We start from the raw sequence: 27,212 nt of genomic DNA on the forward strand, positions 1-27,212 counted from the left end.
AGAGCTAGGTGTCTCTATGTTTTTATTTTTATTGTTTTATATCCCTTATATCCTTATTTTTGTCTAGTAGAGTTGTCTAATTCTGAGGTGCTCATTAATGAAAGAGCTCACTGTAACTGTACTTTTGTCAAAGTCTACTTGCATTTATAATAGGTCTTGCTTTTATGTAAGTAGCTGTTGTGTTTTGTGCATACAGCTTTATGACTTTTATTTGTTTCATCAATTATGCCATTTATAATTGCATAATGTCCCCAGAGCAAACTTCTGACTTTTAAATGAAAGCATAATTAACTCTCCACAAGTTGAAAAGCCCTTCCCCAAAGAGTTTCCAAACAACATTTTATAGCTTCTTTCTTAAATATAAAGGGACATGTAACAATCACCAGATATTTATTGAAAACTTACATCATGTGCAGGATGCCAAAATAAGCAAACAAGATCCCAGAAGAAACAGATAATTCAGGACAAAAAAGACAAGAACTAAACACATACACATTACACATACACACACACACACACACACACACAATCAGATTGGAGAAGATATTTTACCCCTAAAACAAGACCATGGTGCTACAAAAAAGCAACAAAGAACTTGAAAATATAGTTCATCAATATAGTTGCCCAAATAAAACATGCAATGGAAAGATAAAACCCTAAATACTTTCAGAGTATTTTTTTTAAAAAGGTAAACTACAAAGAAACAGAAATCAGACTAATATCAGATTACTAACTGAAACACAGCTGGAAGATAATTGATACATTCCAAATTCTGAAGTAAAATTATTTTCAACTTAAAGTCTTCTACCCAGCCAAACTACCATCAAATGTGAGTGTAAATAAAGATATTTTTAGAGATTCAAAGATTCAGAGTGTTTACATCTCAAACAGTCTTCTTATGGAGATACAAGAAACCATTCTATCAAAATAAGGGAATAATACAGACATACTTCATTTTATTGCACTTTACTTTATTGTACTTCTCCAATAGCAGATTTTTAACAAAGTGAAGGTTTGTGGCAACCCTGTGTCTAGCAAGTCTATTAGCATCATTTTTCCAATAGCATGTGCTTATTTTGTGTCTCTATGTCACATTCTGGTACTTCTTGCAATATTTAAATTTTTTTCATTATTATTATATCTGTTACAGTTATCAGTGATCAGTGATCGTCGATGTTACTATTGTAATTGTTTTGGGGTGCCACAAACCGTGCCTCTATAAGACAATGAACTTGATCAAAAAATGTTGTATGTGTTCTGACTGCACCACTGACCAGGGCTCCCTCATCTCTCTCCCTCTTTTGGGGCCTCTCTATTCCTTGAAACACAATATTGAAATTATGCCAATTCATAACCTTACAATGGCCTCTATGTATAAAAATCAAAAGCTAGAAATGATGAAGGCCCAAAGTTGACATAGGCCAAAAACTCAGCCTCTTGCACCAAACAATTAACCAAGTTGTGAATACAAAGGAAATGTTCTCGAAGGAAATTAAAAGCGCTACTCCCTTGAACACACAAATGATAAGAAAGCAAAATAGCCTTATTGCTGATATGGAGAAAGTGAGATAGGAGGTGGGTCTAGACTCCAGAAGCAGGACTCAGACACCAGACCAAATTGAGGACTAGATAAAACAGGTTCGGGCAGAGGCAGGTTTCTATAAGACATGCTCACCAGTGTGCCATGTCAGTTCACCTTTGCCATGGCAACACCCAGAGGTTATTACCCCTTTGAACCGGGCACAATGGCTCACGCCTGTAATCCCAACATGTTGGGAGGCCAAGGAAGACGGATCACTTGAGACCGGGAGTTCAAGACCAGTCTTGCCAACATGGCAAAACCCATCTCTACTAAAAATAAAAAAAATTAGCCAGGCATGGTGGCACACAATGGTAGTCCCAGCTACTTAGGAAGCTAAAGTAAGGGGATCACTTGAGCCTGGGAGGCAGAGGTTGCAGTGAGCTGAGATCATGCCACTGCACTCTAGCCTGCACAACAAAATGAGACCCTGTCTCAAAAAAACAAAACAAATGAAGAAACCAAGGAGTCTTCCAGACTTGGGGTCTTCAGATATGCTGGTCTCTCTTCCTAGAACATTTTCCTTCCCTAATGGCTAGTTGGATATTATTATTCAGGGCCTCATATTCTTCAGTTTGTATATAAAATTAGAGAGGCTGTCCCTGCCCATTTAATTCAATACAGTTTTTCCCAGTTATTTTCTCTCATGGCAACCTTTTCACATTTAGTAATTACCTTCAAACAACTTACCACAATTAGTAACTATGTTTCTATTTGCTTGTTTATTTATTTTCTATCTTTGACACTAGATTATAAGATGAATGGCAACAGGAACCATATGCATTCTTAAAAATTTTTTGCTTAAGCTTAATGGCAAGAAGCATATGCATTTTGTTCACCCTACATTCAGAATCTAGAGTAATGCCTAGAACATAATAGCACTCAGTAAAAATCCACAGAGAGAACAGATATAGGAATTACAAGAGTTTTAGATTTGTATGGAGTTATATCTGTCAGTCTTTTCTTTGGTGATTTTTATGTTTTGTGCTACACTGAGGAGGGCCTTTCTCAGAAGATTATTTTAAACGTCTCCAATAAATTCACATAGTACTTTTATACATACTCTACAGCAAAATTTGTAACACACATGAAATGTATCTTCATGTGTTAGAGGAAGCAGATTCATAACTCTTTTTTCAAAACAAAATAGCAATAGACCATTTATTAAATAGTATATCCCTCTCCTTTGGTTGGAAATGCATCTTTTTTACATTAAATTCTCATACATGCAAAGATATGCTTCTGGATGTCTGGTGTTTCATTGATTTATTTATCTTTGCAAAAGTGCCACACTGTTTTGAGTAGCATAGCTTTTTAATATGGTAGGGCAAAACACACTATCACCACCATCACAACTATTTTGTCTAGTATCAAACACTTTCACTTCCAAATGAACTTTGGAATTGACTTGTCAAGTTTTTTTTAAAAAGGGCCCTAGGCATTTTCATTGAAATTTTATTGAATATACAGAATAATTTAAGAACTGAAACTTTTATCATATTGTCTTCCTACCCAGAAATATGTAAATGTCTCTGTTTGTTCAGATCTTCTTTTATGTAATTAATTCTTAATATAGTTGCACATGACCAGATTCAGAGCATTTCTATAACCCCAGAATTAGAAGAAACCTCCAAGATTGCCCCGACTACAAAATGTACATCAGCAACACGTAGTGCTTTTACACTTCCACTACCTCCTGAGGAAATACATTTTACCACAATAGATAATGAAATAGATAATGACTTGGATAATGAAATAAGTCTCATAGGGAAAATGTCAGAGGGGTTCTGTAATTGTCCTGTTTCACAATTTCCTTATCTACACAAAATGCTTTTTTAGTGATGATTATCTTGACCAGTATCTATAAAAATTTTTAAACATGTACACATCACAAGGCTGAATCAGATTGTTGACTGCTCTGTTGAGCACTGTTAATGAAAGAGATGGATGTAAAGTCTTTATAAAGGGGCACTGACTTCATAGCCAAATATTATGCAATATTTCTGAAATCACTGTTACTTTTTTTCAGTGTTTTCATCATTGTTCCCAGCACAGAGTAATCTCTTGATTAATATTCACTGAATTAATGAATGGATCATTCTTATGGATTTATTTCTTCTCATAACAGGGGGATATAACTACATTAAAAACATGTTCTAATGCAGAGGGACAGTAAAGACCTCTCTAATTACAGATTTTCAATATCCTTTTCTGGGAAATACACATTCACAATTTGTTTTTGCCCATGACAACCACTGCCTTGTAAAAAAATTATGTAATGTACTTAATATTTTTAAGGATGTGTACAAGTATTATCATGTAATTAAGTTGGGTACAGTGGTGTGTATGGAAGGGGTGTGTGTGTGTGTCTAATTAATTCCTGAAGATGAGTGACATTAAACAAAAGCTGACAATTTTCTATGACTCTTTCCTAGAACCCAAGGCAAAGAAGAAAAGAAAGGTCTTTATATCAAAGTATTCTCACCTATAAGTAAAATGGTCCTAAAAATCAAAAGAGTTGGTTAAACCAATACTTTAAGAAGCTTTGATATTCAGAGGTCCACACTTTTACTAGTGGAAAAAACACACTTTGCTGATTTTATTCATTTACTCTGATTCCATAGATGGTGCTTCATGTCTGTATATGTAAAGTACCACAGTGCCTCTTTTTCTCTTTTTTTTTTTTTTTTTGCTTTCTTTACTTTTTTCTCCTTATTTAATTTCTTTAAATAAATCAAAAGTGCTACTCCCTTGAACATACAAATGATAAGAAAGCAAAATAGCCTTATCGCTGATATGGAGAAAGTGAGATATGAGGTGGGTCTAGACTCAAAGGCAGGGCTTCGACACCAGACCAAATTGAGAACTAGCTAAAGCAAGGATGAAGGGGAAGCAGCTTTCCATAAGACATGCTTGCCAGCGTCCCATGTCAGTTTACCATTGCCATGGCAACACCCAGAAGTGATCACCCCTTTGGGCTGGACACGGTGGCTCACACCTGTAATCCCAACACATTGGGAGGCCAAGGCTGGCGGATCACTTGAGGCCAGGAGTTCAAGACCAGCCTGTCCCGCATGGCAAAACCCTATGTCTACTAAAAATACAAAAACTAGCTAGGTGTGGTGGCATGCACCTGTAATCCCAGCTACTTGCAGGGCTGAGGCACAAGAATGCTTGAGCCTGGGAGGCGGAGGTTGCAGTGAGCCAAGATGGTGTCACTACACTCCAGCCTGGGTGACAGAGCAAGACTCTGTGTCAAAAAAAAAAAAAAAAAAGTTATCACTCCTTTCCATAGCAACAACCCAATGACCTGGAAGTTACTACCCTTGTTTTAGAAATTGCTGCATAATCTGACCCTAAGTATATGTATAATTAAAAGTGGATATAAATATGACTGCAGAACTGCCTCTGAGCTGCTACTCTGGGCACCTGTTTTCAAGTATCCCTGCTCCACAAGGAGCAGTACCTCTGCTGCTGCATACTGCCACTTCAATAAAAGTTGCTGTCTAACACCACTGGCTCACCCTTGAATTCCTTCCTGTGTGGAGCCAAGAACCCTCCAGGGCTAAGCCCCAATTCTGGAGTTCGCCTTCCCTGCATCAAAAGATTTAGTGGTCCAGATAGAAGATTAAATCAGCCACAATCAGCTTACAGGTGCAGTGGTGTGATCTTGGCTCACTGCAACCTCCATCTCCCGGGTTCAAGCGATTGTCCTTCCTCAGCCTCCTGAGTAGCTGGGATTACAGGCATTCACCACCATTCCTGTAAACCAAAGCCTAATCCAGAGCAAGGCCCTTAACTTTCTTCAATTCTATGAAGGCTGAGAAGGGTGAGGAAGCTGCAGAAGAAAAGTTTAAAACTAGCAGAGCTGGGTTCATGATGTTTAAGGAAAGAAACCATCTCCACAACACACAAGTACAAAGTGAGATAGCAAGTTCTGATGTAGAGGCTGCAGCAAGTTATCTAGAAGATCTAAGTAAGATCATTGATAAAGGTGGCTACACGAAACAACAGATTTTCAACATAGATGAAACAGCCATATATTAAAAGAAGATGCCATCTATGACTTTTATAGCTCAATAGGAGAAGTCAATGCCTGGGTTCATAGCTTCAAAGGACAGGTTGACTATTAGGGACTAATGCAGCCAGTGACTTTAAGTTGAAGCCAACACTCATTTACTATTCTGAAAATCCTGGGCCCTTCAGAATTATGCTAAATCTACTCTGCAAGTGCTCTATAAACAGAACAAAAAAGCCTGGATGACATGTCTGTTTACAACATGGTTTACTGAACATTTTAAGCCCACTCTTGATTCCAGCTGCTCAGAAAAAAAGGAATTCCTCTCAAAATATTACTGCTCATTGGCCAGGTGTGGTGGCTCACACCTGTAATCCCAGCACTTTGGGAGGCCAAGGCAGGCGGATCACTTGAGGTCAGGAGTTCAAGAGCAGCCTGGCCAACATGGTGAAACTCCATCTCTACTAAAAATACAAAAATTAACCAGTCATGGTGGCGCATGCCTGTAATTCCAGCTACTCAGAAGGCTGAGGAAGGAGAATCGCTTCAACCCAGGAGGTAGAGGTTGCAGTGAGCCGAGATCACACCACTGCACCTCATCCTGGATGATGACAGAGTAAGGCTCCATCTCGAACAAACAAAAAATTAATGCTAATTGACAATGCACCCGGTCACCCAAGAGCTATGATGGAGACGTACAAAGAGATTAATGTTTTCATGCCTGTTAACACAACATCCATTCTGCAGCCCATGGATCAAGAAGAAATTTTGACTTTCAAGACTTACTTCAGAAATACATTTTGTTAGGCTATATCTGCCGTAAATAGTGATTCCTATGATGGATCTGAGCAAGGTAAATTGAAAACCTTCTGGAAAGGATTTATCATTCTAGATGCCATTAAGAGCACTCATGATTCATAAGAGAAGACCAAAATATCAGTATTAATAGGAGTTTAGAAGAAGAATATTCCAGCCCTCATGGAGGACTCTGAGAGGTTCAAGACTTCAATGGAGGAAGTAACTGCAGATAAGGTAGAAATAGCTAGAGAACTAGAATCAAAAGGGGAGCCTGAAGATGTGACTGAATTGCTGCAATCTTATTTACAAACTTGAACAGATAAGGAGTTGTTTCTTACGGATGAGCAAAGAAAGTGGTTCCTTGAGATAGAATCTACTCCTAGTGAAGATGCTGTGAACATTGCTGAAATTACAAGGGATTTAGAATATTACATAAGCTTATTTGATAAAGCAGCAGCAGTGTATTGGAGAATTGACTCCACCTTTGAAAGTTCTACTGTGCATACAATGTTATCAAACATTATTGCATGCTACAGAAAAATCTTTCATGAAAGGAAGAATCCGTTGATGCGGCAAAGTTCATTGTTCTCTTATTTTAAAAAATTGGCACAGCCACTTGAACCTTCAACCACCACCTTGATCAGTCAGCAAACATCAACATCAAAACAAGACTCTCCACCAGAAAAATGGTTACAACTCACTGAAGACTCAGACACCTGTATTTTTTTAACAATAAAGTATTTTTAATTAAGGTATGCACACGTTTTTAATTTTTTATTGAACACCTAATAGACTGAAGTAAAAGTAAACATAACTTTTACATGCACTGTGTGACTTGCTTTATTGCAACATTCACTTTGTTGCAGTGGTCTGGAACTGAACTCACAATATCTTGAAGGTATGCCTACACAAGAAAAACGAAGGTATGTGATCTAGGAAATACAGCCTCAACTCAGCAGAGGAATAAAGAAAATTTCCAAGGTAACAGTTGTAAAACAGGCCTGTGGGGAAATCTGTACATATTGGAAAATACAGTACTCCAGAAGGAAGTGGGTGGGAAGTAGGGGCAGAAGGAATAGAAGAGTACCTTGAAGATCTGATACTTTAAGATGTATAAACTTAAAGCAGGCAATGCAAGGAAGTAGACTGGCAATCTAGGATGCAAGAAATTAAAATGACAGTACTTGGCAATGCAGGCTCTTTTTGGTTCCATATGAACTTTAAAGTAGATTTTTCCAATTCTGTGAAGAAAGTCATTGGTAGCTTGATGGGGATGGCATTGAATCTCTAAATTACCTTGGGCAGTATGGCCATTTTCACAATATTGATTCTTCCTATCCATGAGCATGGAATGTTCTTCCATTTGTTTGTGTCCTCTTTCATTTTGTTGAGCAGTGGTTTGTAGTTCTCCTTGAAGAGGCCCTTCACATCCCTTGTAAGTTGGATTCCTAGGTATTTTATTCTCTTTGAAGAAATTGTGAATGGGAGTTCACTCACGATTTGGCTCTTTGTTTGTCTGTTTTTGGTGTATAAGAATGCCTGTGATTTTTGCACATTGATTTTGTATCCTGAGACTTTGCTGAAGTTGCTTATCAGCTTAAGGAGATTTTGGGCTGAGACGATGGGGTTTTCTAGATATACAATCATGTCATCTGCAAACATGTCATTTGACTTCCTCTTTTCCTAATTGAATACCCTTTATTTCTTTCTCCTGCCTGATTGCCCTGGCCAGAACTTCCAACACTATGTTGAATAGGAGTGGTGACAGAGGGCATCCCTGTCTTGTGCCAGTTTTCAAAGGGAATGCTTCCAGTTTTTGCCCATTCAGTATGATATTGGCTGTGGGTTTGTCATAAATAGCTCTTTTTATTTTGAGATACGTCCCATCAATACCTAATTTATTGAGAATTTTTAGCATGAAGGGCTGTTGAATTTTGTCGAAGGCCTTTTCTGCATCTATTGAGATCATCATGTGGTTTTTGTCTTTGGTTCTGTTTATATGCTGGATTACGTTTATTGATTTGCATATGTTGAACAAGCCTTGCATCCCAGGAATGAAACCCACTTGATTATCGTGGATAAGCTTTTTGATGTGCTGCTGGATTCGGTTTGCCAGTATTTTATTGAGGATTTTTACATCGATGTTCATCAGGGATATTGGTCTAAAAATTCTCTTTTTTTGTTTATCTCTGCCAGGCTTTGGTATCAGGATGATGCTGGCCTCATAAAATGAGTTAGGGAGGATTCTCTCTTTTTCTATTGATTGGAATAGTTTCAGAAGGAATGGTACCAGCTCCTCCTTGTACCTCTGGTAGAATTCGGCTTTGAATCCATCTCGTCCTGGATTTTTTTGGTTAGTAAGCTATTAATTATTGCCTCAATTTCAGATCCTGTTATTGGTCTATTAAGAGATCCAACTTCTTCCTGGTTTAGTCTTGGGAGGGTGTATGTGTCCAGGGATTTATCCATTTCTTCTAGATTTTCCAGTTTATTTGCGCAGAGGTGTTTATGGTATTTTCTGATGGTAGTTTGTATTTCTGTGGGATCGGTGGTGATATCCCCTTTATCATTTTTTATTGCATCTATTTGATTCTTCTCTCTTTTCTTCTTTATTAGTCTTGCTAGCAGTCTATCAATTTTGTTGAGCCTTTCAAAACACCAGCTCCTGGATTCATTGATTTTTTGAAGGATTTTGTGTGTCTCTATCTCCTTCAGTTCTGCTCTGATCTTAATTATTTCTCACCTTCTGCTAGCTTTTGAATGTGTTTGCTCTTGCTTCTCTAGTTCTTTTAATTGTGATGTTAGGGTGTCAATTTTAGATCTTTCCTGCTTTCTCTTGTGGGCATTTAGTGCTATAAATTTCCCTCTACACACTGCTTTAAATGTGTCCCAGAGATTCTGGTATGTTGTGTCTTTGTTCTCGTTGAAGCCAAAAGAACAAAGCTGGAGACATCACGCTACCTGACTTCAAACTACACTACAAGGCTACAGTAACCAAAACAGCATGGTACTGGTACCAAAACAGAGATATAGATCAATGGAACAGAACGGAGCCCTCAGAAATAATACCACACATCTACAACTATCTGATCTTTGACAAACCTGACAAAAACAAGAAATGGGGAAAGGATTCCCTATTTAATAAATGGTGCTGGGAAAACTGGCTAGCCATATGTAGAAAGCTGAAACTGGATCCCTTCCTTACACCTTATACAAAAATTAATTCAAGATGGATTAAAGACTTAAATGTTAGACCTAAAACCATAAGAACCCTAGAAGAAAACCTAGGCATTACCATTCAGGACATAGGCATGGGCAAGGACTTCATGTCTAAAACACCAAAAGCAATGGCAACAAAAGACAAAATTGACAAATGGGATCTAATTAAACTAAAGAGCTTCTGCACAGCAAAAGAAACTACCATCAGAGTGAACAGGCAACCTACAGAATCGGAGAAAATTTTTGCAAGCTACTCATCTGACAAAGGGCTAATATCCAGAATCTACAAAGAACTCAAACAAATTTACAAGAAAAAAACAAACAACCCCATCAAAAAGTGGGCAAAGGATATGAACAGACACTTCTCAAAAGAAGACATTTATGTAGCCAACAGACACATGAAAAAATGCTCATCATCACTGGCCGTCAGAGAAATGCAAATCAAAACCACAATGAGATATCGTCTCACACCAGTTAGAATGGCGATCATTAAAAAGTCAGGAAACAACAGGTGCTGGAGAGGATGTGGAGAAATAGGAACACTTTTACACTGTTGGTGGGACTGTAAACTAGTTCAACCATTGTGAAAGACAGTGTGGCAATTTCTCAAGGATCTAGAACTAGAAATACCATTTGACCCAGCCATCCCATTACTGGGTATATACCCAAAGGAATATAAATCATGCTGCTATAAAGACACATGCACACGTATGTTTATTGCGGCACTATTCACAATAGCAAAGACTTGGAACCAACCCAAATGTCCAACAATGATAGACTGGATTAAGAAAATGTGGCACATATACACCATGGAATACTATGCAGCCATAAAAAATGATGAGTTCATGTCCTTTGTAGGGACATGGATGGAGCTGGAAACCATCATTCTCAGCAAACTATTGCAAGGGCAAAAACCAAAACCAAACACCGCATGTTCTCACTCATAGGTGGGAATTGAACAATGAGAACACTTGGACACAGGAAGGGGAACATCCCACACCGGGGCCTGTTGTGGGGTATGGGGAGCGGGGAGGGATAGCATTAGGAGATATACCTAATGTAAATGACGAGTTAATGGGTGCAGCACACCAACATGGCACATGTACACATATGTAACAAACCTACACGTTGTGCACATGTACCCTAAAACTTAAAGTGTAATAAAAAATATATATATATATATAAAATCACAGTACTATGGGCCCTTCTTGCAACAATCATTTGAGGATAAAATCCAGCCAGCCAAAAGACAAATCAAAATGAAAAGTTCAAGAAAGATAAACTGAATAAAAGTGACTGCAGTAAGGACCATTAAAGCAAATCAAGTATAAAACTAACACTAAACACTTGTGATAAATTAAGGGCATTGAATCAAATGCAAATAAAACTTGATAATATTAAAAATCATAAGACCATTATTTTTAATAGGGGAAGAGGAGGTGGGAAAATGCTAACTTATTCTTTAAAATCAGAGACATTCAGTAATCTATATTTGAAATATAGAGTTCTTAAAAACATTAACCATTTAATTTTTTCTTAACTTGGAGGAATTTTTTAGCAATCAGCACCTCTTGTGATCAAGTAATATTTACCTGAAAATCAACAACTGCTTTTTCTTCTCTCAAATACTAAAATTAATATTTTGTGTTAAAAACAACATATATATAATTCCATTATAATACTCATTTTTCTCTTCTTTCTGTATATCTGTATACCAAGATGTCTGAAATGTGTGTTTAATGCCATGGCAGTCATTTCTACAGTACAGTGGACACTTTGGGGAGGGAATACCTTATGTTTTTATCTCATACCCTTCTATTCTGTTTGAATGTCTTAAATTTACAGGAGTTGCTTTTTAAATGTCAGAGTTCATTTATGTAATGCAATTGTGGTCCTCATTTTCTTCTTTATATGGCTCTGTAATTTTTAAAAATAGCTAATATAGGTAATACGTACATAAAAATCCTGTGCGACACACATTACGGCAATAATACTAAAACCTAAAATTTGGATGGAACTTTAACCCATGTTATGTCCCTAGAGCCCGCGAAGTAATTCGTTTGTTTATCTCCATCTCCACTTTACAGAAAAAGAAGCAGGATTAGGGTTGGTAAGTAGGATCTGAACCCAGGGCTGGATACTTATTATTAATTCCTTGGTACTCAGTGCTAGATCCCTTATATTTCCTAATATTGCCCTCCTTTGGGGAAAAATTGCAGTCTTCTAAATTACACATGAGTAAATAGGTCAGAACGTGTTAAAAAGCATTTCCATTGTTTTCAAAAGGTAGAGTCACCGGATTTTCATTTTCCTTTTTTAGAGCTGAGAAAACTTTCTGTTCCGTTTTATAAAGTTGTGTAAGCATCATCTGTTATTCTGGGACCTTCTTCTACACAGCATATCACCACCAAAGTTTTTCAAAATTTGCTGACCCGGTTACAATTTTTTATTTTTTTATTTTTATTTTTTCGTAGAGACGCGGGGTGAGGGGTTTGTGGGGGGTCTTGCTTTGTTGTTCAAGTTGGTTTACTCCTGGCTTTTAGGGATCCTCCGCCTCAGCCTCCCAAAGTGCTGGGATTACAGGCGTGAGCCACTGCGCCTGGCCTGCAATTTTTTTTTTTTTTTTTAACAACTGCTATGAACTGTAGTTAGTATAAGTTCGTCCTTACAACGTAAAATTTCTTATGTCAGTCTGTGACAACTCAATCTTCTCTTTGAAAAACTGTAAACTGCACATTTCATTCTTACTGGGCTGTTCGTCTTGAAAACATCTCAAGTCACTTTCAGCTTTAAACATTATAGACAAAAACTCACAAAGAAATATGAACCTTCTGGAGTTTAATTTATAAACGTGCGCAAATAACCGTTGCTATGCAAACCGTAGAAGTTCTTTTCCAAGTAGCTCTTTAATTTTTGAGCAAGAAAAAAGCGGGCGCCGGAACCAGCTTTTCCTCTCATGCCAGGAGGAATGAAATACATAAGAGGAGTAGGCATGAGGAAGGGAGTAATAATTCGAGCTTTATAACCCTAAATGTCAATTATGGTTTTAATAGCATTTTTAAATGCTTAACAATTACTGAAATAGGCAGAGAGGGTAACGAAGGAGGGCGACGGTGCGGGGGAGGGGAGTGTTAGAAGAAGCACAGGATTAGGAAAGGAGAGAAATAAAAGGGCTGGGGTAGTACTGCCAACCAGAAAACGCCCTCAACAGGCTCTCTCTGCTTCCTCCCGCCTGCTTCAATTGATCTCACCTGATCTTCCAGTATCTTGTTCTCCCCGTTCGCCACCGGGATGGCGAACCCATCTTCCCAGTGCAGCTCGGCCAGGAATTCGCTACTCATGACTGCAAACGGATAAAGAAGATACAGAGCAAAGATCCGCTTTCTTGTACAGCGGGTGAGCAGCACTCGCGTCAAGCCCAGGCACCTGCACAGCGCCGCGGCAATTGCCGCGGGAGCCCTAGCAACCATCCCGCGTCCTTAGTTACCAAACAGGAAACGCTCCAGCCCGAAGGCGAAACTTCCGGTTGAGAACTCCCTGCCTGCAGGCCGAAGGATCTTTTTTTACCTTGAGCGCTGAGGGATCAGCAGCAACTTGCCCCTCCCGAGGTTCCCGGGGGTTGCCAGGCGCAGCGTAACTTTCCACGAAAAGGCGGCTCTCGGATCGCTCCCGGAGCGTGTGAAACCTGTGGCCCCCCGGAGCTGGCTGGAGGACCACGGGGCAGTTGGCTGCAAGTAAACCGCACCATCCTCCGATTGCATGGGGGACGACGGGAGATAATAAACTACGTTTCTTTTCAAGGTGTTTTTGCTGTGTTGTGTAGATTTCAGCTACTACGGTAGGTGAAAGTAGACCGAGGTGAACTGGTGTTTGGAAACAGAACTCTCTCTCTGGCATGACTGGGATGTTCTGATCGTCGCCTGTTTCAGTCGGCCAGCCTTCCTCACCGCACTCACCCGCCCCGTCGCGGATGTCCCAGTCGATCACAAACGCGGACCGCGCGGAAGCCGCACACTTGTGGCGCGGTGTGGTGGCCCCTCTGGCACCACTCCCATACTTGCATTTTTCTTTGCATTTCGTTTGCTAACATTTAAAGTGTGGAATTTCGCATAAACGTCTGTATTTCCTCCGCTTGAAAAAGGGTAGGCAACACAATCCCCATTATCAGAAGGCAATGTTCCGCTGGAGAGGCGCCTCCTTTAGACCAACAAAGCACTTAACCAATTCACTAATTTGAATTACCTGCTTGGCACGGGGAGGCATTTGAGTTATAGTCTCTCTTGTATAGTATCTCAGAACGGGAAAGGACAAAACAATCAACTAATCTAATTCTTTCATTTTCTCGGTAAGTTAAACCGAGGCTCCTTGAGGCAAAGTGATTAAAGAAGGGATGTTGTGCATGAATTAATTTTACGTATCCAATAATCATCTGTAACCTTTTTTTGCTCTTTCGAATTTTATTTTACCTAGACATTGTTAAACTTTTATTATAAGTATTTTAAATGTATATGGGAATAGAAAGCAGAGTATAAATAACTGCTATATACGCATCACCTTGATTTAGCATTCATATTTTGCCATATTAGCATCATTTGTATCTTTTGCTCAAGTAGAAGATAATCATAGACATCATGACATTACATCCCTAAATACTTGAGCATGTATTGGTAGAAGAGTGGTTAATGTTATCTAACATAAGCACAATATCATTATCACACCTATAAAAATCAACGATTCTTCAATATCATCTAATAACCATTTCAGATTCATATTTCGACTGTCCTAAAAATGTCTTTTTACAGTCGATTTGTTTGTTACTATAGTTCTGAAATCCTCCTGTAGGAGCTTTGTCTCTTTGTGCCTACATTGTTTTCCAAATAAGCTTAATCTTGTAGACTTAGTGCCTTTAAAGACTGGAATTAGCAAAGCATTTTATTCCCCCTTTCTACAACGATTAAAGGCTGGGAGAAAGGCTCAACTTGTAGAAGAAATTTGACCTGTATGTAATAGTGGAATTTTAGATATAATGACATTTAATCCTTTATAAACGATCATTACTTATTTTATAATAGTTTAGTCATTCCAACTAATGAAAATGTTAGTATTCTGCTTATGTTAAGATGGTACATAGTTATTTATACTTGGGATATGTTGTGGCAATGCTGCTTTCTAAAATTATTGGTGTTAGATCAAAGGTGGGGAGGAAAATGGCAGAACAAGACTTCCAGCAATCAGCCCTCACAGAAACATCAATTTGAACAACTATTCACCTATGAAAATACCTTCACAAGAGCTAAGGAAACCAGTCACATTTAATTACATTTTAATACAGCAAAAAATAAAAATAAAATAATTGGTATTATTATCACCCATGTATCTTAAAATTACCTAATTTACCATCCCATTTTTTAATATGAATACTGAGCTGCCTCGACCTGTGCCAATGAGTTGAAGCACCCCTCTCAGTATCAGCTGTAGCTGCCAAATGCATGACTGTGGAGTCTTTTTCATCTTTCCATTAATTTTACTTCTAGGAATATGTCCTACAGAAAGTTACATAGGTAAGTTCCGCGCCTTTATACCACATGGGCTTAAGAAGTCTAGCATCTGAAGCTCTGAGAGTCCCATGTCTCATTTCTCAAAGATTCCTTTTCCTGAATTTGAGGATAACAATTATATGATATTTACTTCTAGATGAAATGCCCATGCTTTCTCCAAATTCTACAATTCTGCCTTAAAATGGTATCCCATCACAGCATCTCATATCACCTAGTTCTCACTCAAATTCTACAAGTTCTAGACCATAACTCTATTTGCATTCATCCAGATCTAGCTTTGGAAACAAAACCCATAGTTTTATAAGCTTTGTTGTTGAAATGCTCAATTTAATTCCAACATGCTAAAGAAGATGTTACCCTTTTACTATCTTATTCCCTTAAATTCACCAAATCAAGTTGCGCAGGCTAAAACATAAAGTTTATTTGTTCTGCAAAAATAATGTAGAAGAAATACTTCTATGCATGAAGTAAAAGAAAAAGATGTATTTCACCTCCATGCCAATCCTACTTGTAAGAGAGTACCACTGTTTAGTGTTTACCTAACCAGCATTTTTAAATGAAGCTATAAATATTTACATATGTCAATTTTGTCCTACATAAATATAATCATATAGTAAACATTCTTCTGCAAATCCCTTCTTTTCACTTAACAATAATGGCCATGTTTCCATGTCAGTACATTTAGATCTACCTTAGTCTTTTTATAGAAGCTTAAAATTCAGTATTATCAATTATGACTTTTTAAACAATGCTGCAATGCACATCTTGATAATACTGCATTTCATCAATTCTGGTTATACTTATTTTCACATTTTTATATCTCTGAGACGCATCTTTTAATCAGTGAAGTTAGATTTGATGAAATAAGATATAATCTTGCATACCTACGTAAATGTCTCTGCAGGAAAAATTCTTAGAAGTAAAATTAATGGAAAACAAATATAAGCAATTTTATTTTGATAGGTAACACTAAATTATTCTTCAAAAAGGCTTTACATATTCTCCAAAAATATGAGAGTATCTTTGCATACCTGGATATTATGAAATATTAAATATTTTACAATATAGAGAACAAAATACAGTATCTCATAGTTAATGGACATTTCCCTAATAAGTGAGACTGAGCATCACATTTCTGCTAAGAATTTCTTTATCGTATTCTTTGCCCAGTTTTTCCTTACTCAGTGATCTTATTGAATTATAACAGTGCTTTTTGTATTATGGATAGTATTCTCTCTCTCTCTCTCTCTCTGTGTGTGTGTGTGTGTGTGTGTGTATGTGTGTGTAAATATTTTTCTCCCAGTCTGTTTTTGGAGGCTTTCTGTTTAACTTTGTTTTTAGTGTATTTTGCCATACACACCTCAAAAACTACCCTTGTTGCCATCAGCATGCTTCCTACTCAGCGGACTCTTTCATCATCAACTTACCCAATCTAGCAGCAGCATTAAACTCACCTGTTTCTTCCCTGTTAAAACATTTTCCTCTCTTGGCTTTTATGACTTTTTCTTTCCTGTCAGTTTCCCATTAACTTTATTAATCTCCTTTGCTGCTTTATCTTGGCCCGTTTGGCCACTCAACAATGGTATTCCTCAAGACCCAAAGCTGATCCCTCTACTCTTCTCTTCTTACAATTGCTTCCTAGGTGATGATATCCATTTTCATGTCTTTAAATGCCACGGTAGGTGTATTAGTTTGCTCGGACTGCCATAACACAATATCATACACTCGGTGGCTTAACAGAAATTTATTTTCTCACAGTTCTGGGGGCTAGCAATTCAAGAGCAAGGGATGGTTTCTGGTGAGGCCTCCCTCCTTGGCTTGCAAGATGGCTGCCTTCTCACCGTGTCTTCGCATGGTCTTTTCTCTGTGCACATGGATTGCTGGTGTCTCTTTCTCTTCTTATAAGGATACCACCAGTCCTGTTGGATTAGGGTTCCGCACTTGTGACTTCGTTTAACCTTAGTTCCCTCGGTAAAGACCCTGTTTCCAAATACAGTCAAATTGGGAGTGGCTTCAACATATGAATTTGGGCAGAGGAGGGGCCCAACTCAGTCCAAAACAACTGATATTTTCTTAATTTTATTCTTAACATTTCTCTAGCCCAGATCTCTCTTCTGTTCTCCAAACATACATCCAGCTGCTTACTAGACAATTCTGTCAAGATGTCTCATCGATATCTTAAACCCGATTCACAGGTCTAAGATAGAATTCTTGACTTCAGCTGCACATATTTCAAAGCTGTTTCTCTGTCTTTTCTACACAGCCAACACACCACCATCTACTGATCTGTATAAAATCAAATCCTGACTGTGATTACTGATTCCTTCCTTTTCCTCACCTTCCATCTTCAATACATCACTATTACATCTCACCTTCAGCCCCCAAAGCTGTACTGATCCTACTGCTCTCCATCTCCACTGCCACTACTCTAATTTAGGCTTTCCTCGCCTGTCACTACGTTACCAAAATTGTCTCCCCATCAATCTGCCCACCTCTGCTCTTGTTCTCCTAAAAATCCATCCTCCCCTCAGCAATTAAGGCAATCTTTTCTTTCTGACATCAAATTCCAAAATGTTTCCAACATAAAAAAGGCTGAAATAATTTTAGTCCTCTAGATCTAGTTGGTACCTAGATCCTGCCATTAATATTTGCCTGTTCTTGTGTTATCATATGTTTATCTCTCTATTAATCCATCAATCCATATTATTTCTTCATGTATTTCAAAATAAATTCTAAGATTCAATACACTTCCTTCTTAAATACTTTACCATGCATATGTTTGCTTTTGTTTACATTTTTCCTCTACAGTGAAATTTACATACAAAGAAATACACAAATCTTGCATTTTGACAAGTGCATGACTTGGTTAACCTAAACTACTCTCAAGATACAGAATATTACCACTACCACAAAACATTCCCTCATGCCTCTTTCCAGTCAGTCCCTCCTCTCACCTCCCCAAATCCCCAGAGACAACTATTTTTCCAGGTTTTTTTTTTTTCTATTGTAAGTTTTCTTTCTTTTAAAATGCCAAATAAACAGAAAGGTACCATATTGTACCAGTTAATAATTTATTGCCTCTCAGCTCCAAATTCACCCATTTTGCCTGTTCTGTTAAAACAGTATGGGCTCTTTAAAGAGTTCTGTTTTGGCTGTTGGCATAAAATTAGGCTTTATCAACAGAGGGCATAGGAGAGACATTGCAGAAAGAAAATAGTTGTTTTTTTTGTTTAGTTTTGTTTTTTTTGCTTTGTTTTGTTTTTCTTTCTGGTTTCCATGAGCTCACCTGGCAGGCTCCTGTAGTACACACAGCTTCTCCAGCCCCTGGCTCCTGTGTTGCACACAGCTTCTCCAGCGTCCAGCCCCTGCATCACAGGCATTTTCTCCAGCATTAGGCTCCTGCAGTGCTTGTGACTTCTCCAGTTCCCAGCTCCTGCAGTGCGCAGCAGGCAGCAGCATCCAGAAGCTTTCCTTAGCACCCCACTCCACTCTGAACTCTTCACTTGGGCAGTTCTGTAGCAGAGTGCCTGTGGTGAGACATCTCCCAATTAATAGATTTCCCTGGCATCATAAAGAATAGATTTTCAGCCAGTTCCACTGCACCAAAGCAACTCTGCCATTCACTGAACCATGCGGTGGGGGTGGAGGAGTCTCTTCCTTGGGTACTGTATTTCAGCTTTAGGGATACTGGCTGCTCCTTATAGCTGCTATTTTTATATTCCTTAGAGTTCTTTACGTCTTAACAGTCAACCATTGTGACTCATCCTCTGTTATAATGAACAATTTTTATATTAAACTTTCTCTATTAAGTTACTATGTAGTTTCTTTCTCCTCACTGGACCCAGATTCATACAAGGACAGTTTGTACTTTTTGAAATAACATGCTTTTTTTCACTCTGCATAATGTTTTTGATATTTATCCATAATTGTGGTACATAGCAATAGTTTGTTTCTTTTTATTGCTGTGTTGTTTCCAGGTTTGGATAATTATGAATAAAGCTATTATAAACATCCTTGTACCAGTCTTTTTAACACACTTTTTATTTTAGAATAGTTTTGGATTTACATAAAATTTACAAAGATAGTAAAGAGAGTTTCCAGATACCCCTCATCAAGTTTTAGTTTCCCCAATGTTATTATTTCACATTGTCATGGTACATTCGTCAAAATAAAGAAGCCAACCGTGCTACATTACTATACACTACACTCGATTTTTTTGTTTTGTTTTGTTTTAGATGGAGTCTCACTCTGTCGCCTAGGCTGGAGTGAAATGGCACGATCTCGGCTCACTGCAACCTCCGCCTCCCAGGTTCAAGCGATTCTCCTGCCTCAGCTTCCAGAGTAGCTGGGATTACAGGCGCCCGCCACCACACCTGGCTAATTTTTGTATTTTTAGTAGAGATGGGGTTTCACCATGTTGGTCAGGCTGGTCTCGAACTCCTGACCTCGTGATCTGCCCGCCTCAGCCTCCCAAAGTACTGGGATTACAGGCATGAGCCACCGCGCCCAACCCAGACTTTCTAGTTCTTCCATTAATGTTCATTTTCTGTTGCAGAATCCAATCCAGCATATCACATTGCGTTTTATTGTTATATCTCATTAGTCTCCCTTGTGTCTGTGATAAGTTCTAAATTTTTTTCTTGTTTTTCATAACCTTGACAGTATTCAGGAGCACTGACTTGTCTAATATTGTGTAAAATATCCCTCAGTTTGATTTTGTCTGATGGTTGTCACATGCTTAGGCTGGAGTTAGGGGTTTTTGCAAAGAAAACCACAGAGGTGAAGTGTCCTTCTCATCACATAATATTGGAGGTATATTATGTCTCCATGACATCGCTTGTGATTTTACCTTCAGTCATTCTGTTAAGGTAATGTTTGCCAGGTTTCTTCACTGTAAAGTTATTATTTTTTCCCATCCATACTCAATTCTTTGGAAGCAATTCACTAAGTTCAGCCTGGTCTCAAAGGAGGGAGACTAAGCTCTATCGCCTAAAATAATAATATCTACATACATTATTTAAAATTTTTCGTAAATAACACTATTTCTTCTTTATTTGCTCAATCTTTTTATGTCACTATGGACAAATGTATATTTTATATTTGGGGTTATAATCCAAACAATGTTATTCATTTTGTGGCTTAATTTGTTCCAGCCTTGGCCATTGGCCCCTGTGTGTCTTTGACATGCCTTCATCCTTTTGTTTTTGTCTCACTTGGTTTGTTTTTGAGCACCTCCTTACTTTCTGGTACCGCATGACTTTTCAGGTTCATCTTGTATTTTTCCTAACCCAGCTTGAGAATCAGCCATTGCTCCAAGGAGCCCTGGTTCCTTTTATGGGAGAATGGTGTTTAGAAACCAAGATCTGGGGTCTGGGTATGTTTGTTTTTGTGGTGGTGTCATTGCTTTCAGGTCTTCTCAGAGTCAGAGATAAATAATATACTTATGTACATTATTAACCCATGAATTCATACATATCTATCATTGTTTTTGCTTCTGTATGCATAAGCTAAACACTAGCACATATTGCTATCTCTGGCTCTTACCCAGTACCATAAAGCTTGTACTAGCCTTCCCTTTTTACCTATTTATAACTTCCCTGCTGGTCATGAGAAATCTTGCTCCTACCATCCATTATTCATTGACTTATTTTTTTCAGCCCCAGTATACATTTAAAGTTCTTTCAGAATTATTAACCTGTACTTCTAGTAGAAGTGTTTTCATGGACATATGTTTTTATTTCTCTTGAATAAATTCCAAGAAGTGCAATTGCTGACCATAAAATAGGTGTTTGGCCAGCATGGTGGCACACACCTATAATCCTAGCTACTCAGGAGGCTGATGCAGGAGGATTGCTTCAGCTCAGGAGTTCGAGACCAGCTGGGCAACATACCAGGATGCTGTTTCTCAAATAAAATTGTTCTAAAAAGATAGATGCATGATTAGTTTTATAAAAACACACCAGACCTTTTTCCAAAGTAATTGTGCCATTTTAAGGGTTTCTTTTGTTAAATCAAATTTTTCCCAGGCTAAAACTCTTCAATGGACTCCTAGTTTAGTTAGAATTAAATCCAAACTCCTTAACTGGTCTACAAAGTCCTATGTGATCTGACCTCTGCCTATTTTTCTCATCCCATCTCTTGCCAACTTTTCCTCCACTAACTACGTTTCAGCCACACTGACTTTCCAAAATTGTTTCTCCAGAGCCCCAAAAAACTGACCGGGCATGGTGATTCATGCCTGTAATCCCAACACTTTGGAAGGCCGGGGTGGGCAGATCACTTGAAGCCAGAAGTTCAAGACCACCCTGGGCAACATGGCAAAACCCTGTCTCTACTAAAAATGAAACAATTAGCCAGGTGTGGTGGCGTGAGCCTGTAGTTCCAGCTACTCGGGAGGCTGAAGTGGGAGGATTGCTTGAGCCCGGTTGGCAGAGGTTGCAGTGAGCCGAGATCACACCACTGCACTCCAGCCTGGGTGACAGAGTGAGACCCTGTCTCAAAACAAACAAACAAAAAAAAAGGAGTGTCTTCAGATATGCTAGTCTCTCTTCCCAGAACATTTTCCTTCCCTAGTGGCTAGTTCCTTATTATTCTCCAGGGCCCCATAGTCTTCAGTTTATATATAAATTTAGAGACGCTTCCCTGCCCATTTAATTCAATATAGTTTTTCCTAGTTATTTTCTCTCATGGCAACCTTTTCACATTTAGTAACTACCTTCAAACAACTTACCACAATTAGTAATTATGTTTCTATTTGCTTATTTTCCATCTTTTCACCTAGACTACAAGATGCATGACAACAGGAACCATATGCATTTTTAAAAAAATTTTGCTTAAGCTTAGTGGCAAGAAGCATATGCATTTTGTTCACCCTATATTCAGAATCTAGAGTAATGCCTGGAACATAATAGTGCTCAATAAAAATCCATAGAAAGAATAGATATGACAAGAGAATGACAAGAGTTTTAGATTTGTATGTGGTTATATCTGTCAGTCATTTCTTTGGTGATTTTTATGTTTTGTGCTACACTGAGGAACGCCTTTCCCAGATTATTTTAAAAGTCTCCAATAATTTCTTCTCATACTTATATAATTACATATTCTACAGCAAAATTTGTAATGCAAATGAAATGTATGTTTGTGTGTGAGAGGAAGCAGATTCATAACTCTTTTTTCAAAACAAATAGCCATAGACCATTCATTAAATAGTTTATCTCTCTCCTTTGATTTGAAATGCATCTTTTTATATTAAATTCTCACACATGGAAAGATATGCTTTTGATTTGAAAGCATCTTTTTTATATTAAATTCTCACACATGGAAAGATATACTTCTGGATGTCTGGTGTTTCATTGATTTATTTATCTTTACAAAAGTGCCACACTGTTTTGAGTAGCATAGCTTTTTAGTATGGTAGCGCAAAACATACTACCACCACCATCACAACTATTCTGTCTAGTATCACACACTTTCACCTCCAAATGAACTTTGGAATTGAGTTGTCAAGTTTTTTTTAAACAGCCCTAGGCATTTTCACTGAAATTTTCTTGAATATACAGAATAATTTAAGAACTGAAATTTTTATCATATTGTCTTCCTACCCAGAAATATGTAAATGTCTGTTTGTTCAGATCTTATTTTATGTAATTAATTCTTAATATACTTGCACATGACCAGATTCAGAGCATTTCTATAACCCCAGAATTAGAAGAAACCTCCAAGATTGCCCTGACTACAAAATGTACATCAGCAACATGCAGTGCTTTTACACTTCCACTGATTAGGTACTCACTACCTCCTGAGGAAATGCATTTTATCACAACACATAATGAAATAGATAATGACTTGGATAATGAAATAAGTCACATAAGGAAAATGTCAGAGGGGTTCTGTAATTGTCCTATTTCATAATTTCCTTATCTACACAAAATGCTTTTTTAGTGATGACTATCTTGATCAATATGTATAAAAATTTTTAAATGTGTACAATTCACAAGGCTGTATCAGATTGTTGGCTGTTCTGTTGAGCACTGTTAATTAAGGAGATGGATGTAAGTCTTTATAAAGGGACATTAACCTCACAGCCAAATATTATGCAATATTTCTGAAATCATTGTTACTTTTTTCAGTGTTTTCATCATTGTTCCTGGCACATAGTAATCTCTTGATTAATACTCACTGAATTAATGAATTAATGAATGGATCATTCTTATGGATTTATTTCTCCTAATAACAGAGAGACATAACTACATTAAAAAAAATTTTCTAATGCAGAGGTACAGTAAAGACCTCTCTAATTACAGATTTTCAATATCCTTTTCTGGGAAATACACATTCACAATTTGTTTTTGCCCATGATAACCACTGCCTTGTAAAAAAAATTATGTAATTTACTTAATATTTTTAAGGATATGTATGTATATTATTATATAACTAACATATAATAATAATGGGTACCATAATATAATAATGGATACAGGGGTGTGTGTGCATATGTGTGTGTGTATAATTAATTTCTGTAGATGAGTGACTTGAAACAAAAGCTAACAATTTTCTGTGACTATTTCCTACAACCCAAGACAAAGAAGAAAAGAAGACTCTTTATATCAAAGTATTCTCACATATAAGTAAAATAGTCCTAAAAATCAAAGGAAATCGCTAAACCAATACTTTAGGAAGCTTTGATATTCAGAGGTCCACACTTTTACTAGTGAAAAAAACACACTTTACTGATTTTATTCATTTACTCTGATCCAGTAGATGGTGCTACATGTCTGTATATGTAAAGTACCACAGTGCCTTTTTTTCTCTCTCTCTTTTTTTTCCTTTCTTTCTTTTTTTCTTTTTTCTTTTGAGCCAGAATTCTCATCAAGGTCTACTATTATAATGAAGATCATTATTCCTGACATCTGAGCCAAATCTTTGGGTGCAGCTTTAAAGATGTATTTAAGAAGAAAACCCCCTAGAAATAATTTTGGACCAGATACCAACCTAACAATTTATTAACATTTTTCCCCTCAGTTCGTTTTTACTTTAAAATGACAAATCTTTGACCCCACACAGAACTCTCTGTCAATCCATGAAAAACATCTAGATGCAAAATCATAGTCCCTCTTATTCTTCTAAACACTGCTAGTTGCTATTGTTTTAAAGCAATCATAATAATGATAATAATTAACAATAAAAGTTTAAATTCAGGGTCGTAATTGATAAATCAGCTTGTTACTCAAGTTATAAACTTAGATATATAAAAATTTATAAACATGAAGTTTTTGTTGAATCAGCGATTAATCTAGTCACATAAATTAATGTTTCTTTATGGATCATAAAAAACAGAAAGCTTTAGAAAAGCAGGGATGATATTTAAGTGTCAGCACAAATAATCCATATCACCCTGCAACCTACAATTAATTTATGTTTCTTATTTACTCTAAACACAGCTAAACTTGACATATAATCTGAATCAGAAGTTATCCATTTTTTGCCTCTTTTGAGTTTGATTTAGTAATGATTATCATTTAGTGATGATGAGAGCTATGGTCACTAATCAGTGCTATAGATAATACAAGTATTCATAATCTGCTGACACAAGGCTTAATAAAATGGCTTTAGTTGATGAACTATACCCCTTTAAGGGTTAAATTCTAATACAAATATAGGAAAATCAGAAGTAAACTTTCAGATGACTTATCGTTTATGCTTTTCTTCATTCATATCGCCATTAACTCTTTTACCTATCTTTGAACAAACTCAAGGAAACAGGATAGAATCGGTTACTCCCAGGTACGTTACACAAAATAGAAAAGCACATGATCTTTATCGAGAGAATGACAACTTAATGAAAAAGACCAAAAATATATATAATTAAAATGATCAATTATAATATAGGCAAGGTGGATAATATAAATCAACTTAAATATCTCTTGGTAGGTGAGGTCAGAGTAGGGTGCTGCTAACACCTCCTTTGTATAACTAGCCTAACTAGAGGTGGTAACATTGACCCAATGACTAGATGAGCCGTAAAGGGATAGCACTTCCTAAGGGAAGTAGCTTTTAAATTCTTACTTTTTTGAGATATGATAATTGTCATAAGTAAAGTTCTTCATTTATAAAAGAAACATTGCATTCATTCAGACAGGACTTAAGCTCTTAAGTTACAATACTGAAAAAAATGATTATCCTTTCCTTGAGTTTACCATCAAGTGGAGAACTGACCACAGAAGCTGCCTCCTATCTGGACTCCCAACCTCCATAATTGATTTCTCTAAGATCATCTCCATACCTCTGCCGAAGTGATTTTTCCAAACCTCAACTCTGAGTACATCACCCCTTCCCCATGAAAACTCCTCCATAGCTCTCCATGACACCCTCTAACATGGCATATAAGGCCTTCCTGAACTGGCCCCTCCTTCTTCCCCAGCCTTACCTTTCACTCACCTTCACCTTAACACTACAATTTCTAGCCCGACTAAATTGTTTTTTTTTTTCCTCAAAAACAATTTTTTTTTCTCTCTCACTTCAGCCTTTCACACATCTGTTCCCTCTGCCTGGGTACTCTTCTCACATTTGCCCAGCTAATGCCAACCATCTCTAACCTATATGTGCCCCCCAACACCATATTTTTGCTATCATGGCACAGTCCTGCCTCCTTGAGTTTGTTATACTTTTTATTTCTCCTGGTCTTCTATTACTCTAAAAGCAACATAAGTCAGAGAACATCCACGTTATTTAGCACTGGCTCCCTAGCACTAGGTACACGGTAGACATTCATGCGTTCATTGTATTAACAGTCATTGAGCACCTAATATGTGACGTGCTCTCAGCAGAGTGATGGGGACATGTATCTGTGAACAAAGAAGACTCGAATGTTGCCTTCCAGAACTTTTGTTAAATTAACAAGAGCAGACAAAGTGCACACAGTATGGCAAGGCTGTCAGGACTCATCAAGGCAAGCATTTCTATGTCTCCAGGTGGGAGGACAGCAGGGGCAGAGGAGCCATCCAGGAAGAAAAGCCTCTTACCTGAAGCTTTTAAGATAGGGATACAAAGGTTCCCATAAAAAGTTGGGTGAAAGTGCATTCCACGTGGTGGGAATAACAATAAAAAGACAATAATGTAGAAACTCCTGAGTTTGGCTGGGGGAGTACAAGGAACTACTTGTAATTAGTGGAGAAATACAAGTAGTTTAACACTGCTGGTCATAGGGTGACTTTTGTGGAGTAACATTTGCCTAGGAGAATGACATGACATAAGGCAGGAAAAGTTGAAAGACACCAGATCGCAAAAATATTTTCTTGTAGACAATAAGCATAAATTGAATAATTTTAAATGGGAAAGATGAGAGGAAAGGAGAATATGAAATAGGGGAAGAGAAAAGAGGCAGAAAGTAAGACTTTGTGACTATTTTAAAGGGGGGCCAACCAAGAGGATGCTCTTCTCATTGTGTGAGAACTATCAGGGACCAGGGGATTTGGGGTGAAAAAACTAACCCCCAAATCTGCCAGCAATATTGTGCCACAAGTAGCAAAGTTTTCAAAACCTCTTTAAGATCACCTTATAAAGTGTAAATATGTTTTTGTCTAACTTTTCAAATGCGTATATATTCTCCAACGTTCCTAACAACCACACTCTTTAAGGCATCAGAGTATATATTAACACCTACGAGTACCTGTATGTTTGTAAACATCAGCTAATTATCTGGGGTCCACGGGAAGACCAGGCCTCAGCACAGAAAATAAAGAAAAAAGGGGCAGGAATTCTATGCCCCGTGTCTTATGCTGCACTAGCTGTTAGTAAAAGAAATATTGGCAATGGCTTTCTTTGCTTTCAGTGTTGCTCTTCAAAATTACACTATCTTTCATTTCCTTCCTCGCTCTTTCTTGAACTTTTTTCATGTTCTTTACAATAAGCATGAACTACTTTTATAATTAAAAGAAAAATACTTTCTAACAACAATGATATGCCAAAAAAAGATCCTTGGAGTAACAAGGAGTAGTGAAAACAACAAACAAAAAACATACCCACCATGTAACCACTGTAT

General features: G+C 37.5%; 1 protein-coding gene across 1 annotated transcript in view; it reads right to left on the minus strand.

Annotated features, from left to right (window-relative positions):
* CCDC39 (coiled-coil domain 39 molecular ruler complex subunit) overlaps positions 1-13,117 on the minus strand; it is a 76,151-nt gene extending 63,034 nt beyond the window's left edge. The window contains exon 1 of the mRNA XM_002814333.4: positions 12,866-13,117. Within this exon, the coding sequence (XP_002814379.2) occupies positions 12,866-13,084 (219 nt within the window). The 5' untranslated portion in view covers positions 13,085-13,117. The remainder of the gene's footprint in view (positions 1-12,865) is intronic.
* Positions 13,118-27,212: the final 14,095 nt, after the last annotated feature.

Source organism: Pongo abelii, chromosome 2, assembly GCF_028885655.2.
Source record: "Pongo abelii isolate AG06213 chromosome 2, NHGRI_mPonAbe1-v2.0_pri, whole genome shotgun sequence".
In the NCBI taxonomy this organism is placed as follows: domain Eukaryota; kingdom Metazoa; phylum Chordata; class Mammalia; order Primates; family Hominidae; genus Pongo; species Pongo abelii.